We start from the raw sequence: 7,514 nt of genomic DNA, 5'->3' as shown, positions 1-7,514 counted from the left end.
GCAATTTGCTAATCAGTACAAATGACTAATAATACGAGGTTGTTAAAAGCTCATACTCGTCTGTCCTCAAACAACGTGCAGCAGTCTATTGTTTAATTCTGCTGATGTTTTCATTAAAATGTAGCTTTTTCAGCGGCCCCTCAAAAACCACTCGAAGAAGAACCAAAGCTGATTTTGATACATGTTTTAGAACAACATAAAAGGATTACGCTGGCGAAGTTTGAGGGAATTTGGAGTTATAGCACATGTCGAAAAGTATCCCGAATTTCATTCCTAAACTGGGAATATCAGCTGAGTAAACAAAAGCAGTTTTTCAACATTTGAGGATTTTTCCTTGACGGGGGCTCAAGACAAGTTATAGCCTAATTTTGATAGCTGAATACTTTGTCTTTCAAGAATAAGTATCAGGAAGTTTTGGTTCTTTTTGACACGCAAACGCAAATTAAGTTTAGATTTTTAATTTGCAACCTTTGCGTTCGACCAATTTGACCATAGTCGGGGCGAAATTCGCTTTTCTTGATTTTCTCGAATTTTAAGCCTTTCAAGCGGAAAAAACTATATCACATTTCATATCTGCCTAAGGGCTGTACGTGGACGGAAATAGAGAAAAATCGATTAGTTCAGGTCCTCGTGGTATGACTGGGCGAAAAATAAAACAAATCAAAGTTAGTTTTGAGCCCGAACACGAGATCAAACAGACACGCGAAATTTTACAATGCGTTGCAAGCGAATTATTGCATTGAAACATCGCCATATTTTTCTATGGGCTATAGCTTAAAATACCATAAAAACACTTTCTACGGATTAAATATACACCCACCTGCTAGGATATCAAAAAATATCTCTGGGCAAATGGTTTTAAATCGCCCGCCTTGACCTGTGTTTCTCATAGATTTTCCCCAAAATCCGCCGTTGGAATGTAAACAATTGCGTGACGCGGATAGTCGCTCTCGAGTAAATATTCGTTTCCAACAATCCGATGAAAGCAATTTTTGAAACGTTGTGTGGATAAAATAATGGAAAATGCCTATTTTTTTTAGTTTAAGTTAATATAAATTTTTTTTTTTCATTTCCATTGCAACAACCACGACATCCCTGATAAAGAACGTGACTACGATGCTCCGGGAAATGATTCAGGTAAACGATTTTAACACTTGTTTATTTCCACAAGATGGCTCAGTTATTAATTTCACTGATAAGTTACAATGCAGTGGCAGTTTTAGAGATACTCTTAACCAATCCTCTATGGTTTATGGCAATTGAATCATTGACTGACAAATAAAGTCAAGTGGAAATACCATAAATTCTATAAATTACTAACTTCGTGACGGCATCTCAGCTCTTCTAGCTGTGTACAAAATTTGTACCTTTAAGACAATATGCTCAAACTCAGCTAGAAAACCCCAAATTTCTTGAATTGAATTAGCCGAGGAAGAAATTGCGTTTGCGTTTCAATCATACTGGGAAAAAAAAATCCATCTTTTCTACTTTGGTTGTTTGATCAATTAAGTGACACTTGTAACGCTATTCGCTACCTGTCTGAAATTTGCAGATGATAACACTGGTAGACAAATAAACATTACAGTGGTCGGTCTATGAACAGCAAACGTCCATCTTGTTTTGTTCGCGGAAGTCGGTCACGGAAGAGCGAATTTCAATGAAATATATATAATTTGATTAAGCAATTAGCCAAAATAGGGGGCGCCGATGAAACCAGGAACATGAAACATTCTGGAACATCCCGGAACATTCCGGAACATCGAATAATTATAACAATTATGCCAAAAATATGTAAAATTAAATTTTTAAAGATTAAATCAAACAAAAATAAACTGGTATCAGCTCGGAAAATAAAAACAAATCAAAAACATATAAAAAAAAAAAGAAAATTAAAAGCAAAGTGAATGCAATGAGTGAAGGCTAGCAACTAAGAAGAGTAATCTATTCCTTCCAGTCGTTCGCCGTCAGTTTAATCACGTGACTGTCTCTTATTCCCAGATTTCGTTTTCACAGAAAACCAAGGTGGTGGCGTTCGAACTCCGTAATCAAACCTAAAAATATGAATACACGAGTGTGATTTCTTTATTCAATTCCTTACGTCAATACAAAGAAATGCGTATACACGATTTCTCATGAAGAAATAGTTTCTCCATGAGATAGAAATAGAACTCTTCAGCATTGAGTTTCTTGTCTAAACTAGTTCGGACATCTCGAGCACTGATGACAGTGTAAACAAATACAAACACAAAATTTAAAAACATTTGGCGACGCGCATGCTGTGTTGCAGGGTCGCTGGTCAAAACTTTATTGTCTCAAGAAATATTTGTTACAAGTGTTCAAATGCATTTCCTGGAAATTTTTTTGTCCAGTACAAGTTAATACTTAATTAATTAAAAATACTTTTAACGCAGGCTATAATCTATTCATCGCTAGTTCAACTTCACTTGCAGATCGTGCAGATCGTTATCCGACATTCGATCAAACTTCTATCGAGCCATTCGTACACCACCAACGTAGACCAGACATGCGAAGTACGAGCGTGAACGCGCTGCTCTAATCTTTGATTACTTCTAGGATAATAACTTGCTTGTTACTTGGGCTTCCTGGACGGCTTGATGGGTCATAGCGTCAGGCGTTCCTAGCGGAACGGCGCGAAAACTGGGGATGATAAATAGCAACATGAAGACGGAACAGTGACAAGACTATGGTTATTGACTTAACAAGCAACTGTAAGATGCTCAGCCAAACGCCTCAGATGTTGAAGAAACCAGGGATCACAAAAGGAGACGCAATGAGTTACCTGGCATTCATCGTCCGAATCATCCATGTTTGTGTTGAAAAACAGAGTGCTGTAAAGCGACGTGACGCAATTGGCGGGAAAGAACAGGAGCCTGCACTCATTGTAGTCAGTTAAATGAATACCCAACGCTCCCTACTCCGCCCCTACCGACTACCCTATCCCCAATAATATCTTTTCATGTTTCGAGCTGATATCAGTTTATTTTTGTTTATTTTAGTTTTGAAAATTTAATTTTACATATTTTCCTCATAATTATTATAATTATTCGATGTTCCGGAATGTTTCGGAATGTTCCATGTTCCTGATTTTCTCGACGGCCCAAAATAGGTTGACCGCCAAAACAGTCTAGGGTTTAGCCTAACCCTAACCCTAAGTTTTAAGACTGAAGAACAAACATATCTGTCAAGATAATATTATTGAGCATTTCAGTTGTTTGAAAAGAAACATTCGCACACATTAACTATATGTACAGTACGTGCGTAGCCTGGAAAGCAATCCGTCGAGTACAGTTTTACTAGCTTACCGAGACACTGGCACTGTTGATGTCTCTTATTTATGATTTAAACTTTTAGGATTTGTTTAGTGTACTTTTTCCGACTTTTTAGAAGGAGAAAAGGCACCAAATGTCGACAGGCTGACTGGTACAAATAAAAACGTTTATAAAACCGGGAATCGATCCGTCGAAATCAACAAATACAAATTTAATCACTGTAGCGTTCCTTCAGATCACGTAAGGCTACAAACCAACAATATCAGCTTGTTATTACGCTTAGCAAATGAACTTAGAACGATTTTCTTTCTAGAGCTCGTTCTTGTAATTAAAATGATCAAAGAAAGAACGAGAGCTTAAAACGACATAGCGGTAACACCCGAACTCAATTGCTATTAATTAGCGTGTTTAATTAAGGAAATTTCTAAAGCGATGCCTTTCAAATTATTAAAGTTAAAAGTGGTCCATTACGTTTTTCTTTTTTCACCCAAATGTTCTAAGATAGCCATCTGCAGTTTGTTGGAAATGAATTACTGTATTCAAGGTGACCGCCCGCGTCACGCAATTGTTTACATTCACACGGCGGTTCAGGGGAAAATTTATGAAAAACACAGGCCAAGGCGGGCGACTTAAAACCATTTGCCCAGAGATGTTTTTTGACTTTCAAACAGGTGGGTGTATAGTTAACCCGTAGAAAGTGTTTTTATGGCATTTAAAGTTATAGCCCATAGAAAAATACGGTGATATTTTAGTGCTATAATTCGTTTGAAACACATTGTAATATTTTGCGTTTCTGTTCGATCTCATTTCGGGCTCAAACGAAACCTCGATTTATTTCATTTTTCGCTCAGTCATACCATGAAGATCTGAGCTGAATATAAAAACCATTGAAAGATTCTCAAGTAGCTGTTGTGTGACGCGCAAAGCAATCAAATTATCAGAAAATTCAGCATAAACAGAAGTAGATTCTAGCTCAATCGGGACGAAATCGTTTTTCGCAAATTTCTTCCAAAAAATGCCGCATTAGCAGAAACTAACTATGGTCCGTTTGTTTTCTAGCTAGGGCCAATCTATGGGCAAAAAATGAGCAAAATCGATTTTTCGACTTGTGCCGTTGTTTGGTCCATATTTATGGGCAGTGGCTCTTAATCGTTTGTTTCACTTTCCTCATATATTTATAAATGCTTGATCCATTCTAAATTTGTAATTTAGATGTATTTCGTTCCTCAAAGACGAAGCTCAAAGAGGAAAACAATTCTGTATTCGGAATGGCCATTGAGAAACACGGCCAAATTACAGGCGACCTCCGGCGTGCGTGTGTTTTTATTAAAATCCACAAATACACGGCTTGTTCACAAGTTGGAAGCCTCAACAATCTTCTTCGCGTCGTTGTAGAACGTAGGTCAAGTTTGCTATTCGTTTAGACAAGTCTCTATTTCAAAACGCGATGCGTTTAATTTAGCGTGTAATCTCGTCACCTATAGCTTCGTCTGGGACTCACCTATAGTTTCGTTTGCGCTCGAAATAGTCAGATGGCTTCCAGCTTATGCCAAATTCGTGTCTTATGCAGTACCTTGACAATTTCAAGCTTTCCACTAGAGATAGAGAAGAATATACAGGCCATGAAAATCTCTAGGTCTTTACAGTAGCGGCGACCCCGAGATCGAAGAAATCCTCAATGGCTCCCCGGCTTTAGCTTCGCATAGATCAGCGCACTTCTTTGGTCTTTTTCTAGTTTCTGGTAGAGTTTCATCGAGATAGAGGTATTGAATGAAGAGGAATACTCTATTTTACGCATCCTGTATTGCTACAGCCTCCAACAACATATCTTCCTTGCATTCTGCAACGATTTTGACACACACTATCGCATGTTCGCATACATTCTTCTCAGAAACAAAATATTGTTATTCCCAAGGTGACGTCAAAAGCCAACTCGTCCCATTCTTCGCTATTCCGCGGTCGTGAACATGAAAAAGGGCAAATTTACAAACTTTAAAAATTCATAGAAAATTAATGAAAATAGCTACAACGATAATTTTTCCGCAGTGGTGATCAGGAGAAAAAGGAAATTTATAGTAAAGAAAAAAATTGGGGGGGGTTAGTGGCACTTTAACCTTCTTCGTTCGTTCATGGTATATTATTATCTTTTTGGTGTTTCTCTATCTTAGTGAGCCACTATTTTCAGGTTCCCTATAATTGAAAAATAATATTTTGTACGTGGTCAAAATAACTCAAAATACCGTGACTGAGCTTCTTTAAATCATAGAAGCTTTAAGAACGTTGTGCATTTGTTTTCCCTAAGTTTTGATACCTGTTTTCTGTTGCTTTTAAAGTAGTTATGGACACCAAAGTTGCCTGCCTGTTGTTGATCATTTTGGGGGCCCTTACCGTGCAGGGTGCTGTCTCCGGAAACAAGAGGATGAACCCCTTGCACGCCAGGCAGTATGGCGAAGGTGAGTGTCTTTTTGTTCCATTGACGAGAAACGCACGTTGTTCAAATTGTACCTTTTAACTGATTTGTGACCATATTCATTAGAATGTACTCCAATTCTTAGGTTGTGTTTGGAGCATGACTCGTTGTTTGCCAACAAACAAATGATGTTTCGTTGTTTTTGTTTACAGAGTGCAAGAACGATTTGGAAGAGTTTTGCGTCCAGCAGAACAGGGACTGCCCACCTCAATATGAACCATGCGACAAGTACTGCGAGGAGAACTATAGTTGCTGCTGCATGTCCTCTGGGTATGGATTCTTAGCGGGGAATTATTTATTTTATTTGTTAACTTGTCAATACTTCAATCCCGTATTTACATCTGTTGTTATTGCTTGTTTTTTGTTTTTTACAATAACTACATTACACCGTTTTTGTGATAAAAACTAGCGATACAAACTGCGAGTTAAACATACAAAATTAGCATAAATATGTTTCTATCAGTAGAAGATAGTTAAAAATGTGACGTCAAAACTTAAAGTTAAATTAAAAATTTATACACAAGGATACATAAACTAAAGCCACGTCCAGACTACGTCGGAGAGATTTGAAAACCCAGCTTTATTTCTACGGTCAGGCCTACCGTCCACACAAACCTTTCACGAAAACGGAGCTTTTCGAAAACAGTGACGTCATGATTATCATGTGATTTCCCTGCCCTAGTTTTCCTCAAACACAAATCCAAAATGACCGGTGATTGTTGCTTTTTGAAAATGTGTCCGGCGTAGTGTGGACTAAAAACATTTGATACATTTTGAGAGTGAAAACGGCGTTTTCAAATTTCTCCGGCGTAGTGCGTCGGGACCTAAATAACTCATATCTATTTTACGAGATGGAATAGACTGATCTGAAGACTGGCCTGTTTTGTTAAAAAATTAACTCCATTTATAATCAGTATTATATAATTTAACGGGTTCCAACGTTCTGCTACTTTTCAAAGTTCCTCGCTAGCAATGTTATGTTATGAATAATGTTTAACCCCGAGTAATTATAAGCATAATTTCTTTTCCCAGGTATTGATTGCAGCAATGACGTCTCGACAATGGAATGACGGCCTTAACTTAGTATTAAAATGATAATTGGGAAAATAAAAGCCGAGGAATAAGTTAGTAAATGCGGGTATTGAGTAAATGCGGAATGCGGGGTTGGGATTCTGGTAAATGTGGGTAATTTGAGAACTTCAAAAAATGTAACAAGAGGATAAATAAAGGCTGAATCATTCAATAACGTTTCTCCTGTCTCTATCCTTTGTTGTGAGAGGGTGAGGGGGGGGGGCAACCTCCCGCTTTCCGTACCCTGCTCTCCCGCTTCTCTTACCTTAATCTCCCGACTCCCGCTTTTGTCCGTCTTGCTACCGTCCCCTGTAAATAAGGAGACTCAAAACACATCCTCGTCATTTAGCTGCGCAATCCTTAAACGTTTCTTTTCGTTTTTCCCTTTCTCTTTAGCCTTGCTCCTCTTGCTCACGTCTTTTGACTGCTTAAGTGACAACATCTCATGACCTATGACGTAATTACCGGGTTTCCAATTTTAACGCAAGTAAGCCTCAGTTTTTCAGCCCAAGAGCGAATTTTCATTTTTCCGTCGGTCCAGAAGTCTCAAAATAAGCTAAATGTAAGTAAAAAACATCTTGGGTTCTTGTTTTTGAAAGTATTTTAACGCTTGATAAATTATTCCTTCTTAGAACTCCCGCTTCCCGCCCTATCCTCTCCCGCCTCCCGCCCCCTATTCTCCC

The 7,514-nt window shown here is 38.1% G+C and overlaps 1 protein-coding gene across 2 annotated transcripts in view; it reads left to right on the top strand.

Moving 5' to 3' along the window:
* Positions 1 to 7,006, top strand: part of LOC110048655 (small cysteine-rich protein 6-like) — a 9,667-nt gene extending 2,661 nt beyond the window's left edge. Inside the window, exons 2-5 of one of the 2 annotated variants that reach the window (XM_089298839.1) lie at positions 1,105 to 1,137; positions 5,627 to 5,743; positions 5,913 to 6,030; positions 6,793 to 7,006. In XM_089298839.1, the coding sequence (XP_089154965.1) occupies positions 5,629 to 5,743; positions 5,913 to 6,030; positions 6,793 to 6,799 (240 nt within the window). In that variant the 5' untranslated portion in view covers positions 1,105 to 1,137; positions 5,627 to 5,628 and the 3' untranslated portion in view covers positions 6,800 to 7,006. Of the gene's footprint in view, positions 1 to 1,104; positions 1,138 to 5,623; positions 5,744 to 5,912; positions 6,031 to 6,792 lie in introns of both variants that reach the window. The other variant, XM_089298840.1, reaches the window with a different exon arrangement.
* The last annotated feature ends 508 nt before the right edge of the window (positions 7,007 to 7,514 follow it).

The sequence above is a fragment of the Orbicella faveolata genome, unplaced genomic scaffold, assembly GCF_042242905.1.
Source record: "Orbicella faveolata isolate gen_17 unplaced genomic scaffold, um_ofav_v1 contig_3, whole genome shotgun sequence".
Taxonomy (NCBI): Eukaryota; Metazoa; Cnidaria; class Anthozoa; order Scleractinia; family Merulinidae; genus Orbicella; species Orbicella faveolata.
The sequence above is the reverse complement of the archived record's forward strand: the minus strand, read 5'-3'. Positions and strand labels throughout refer to the sequence as shown.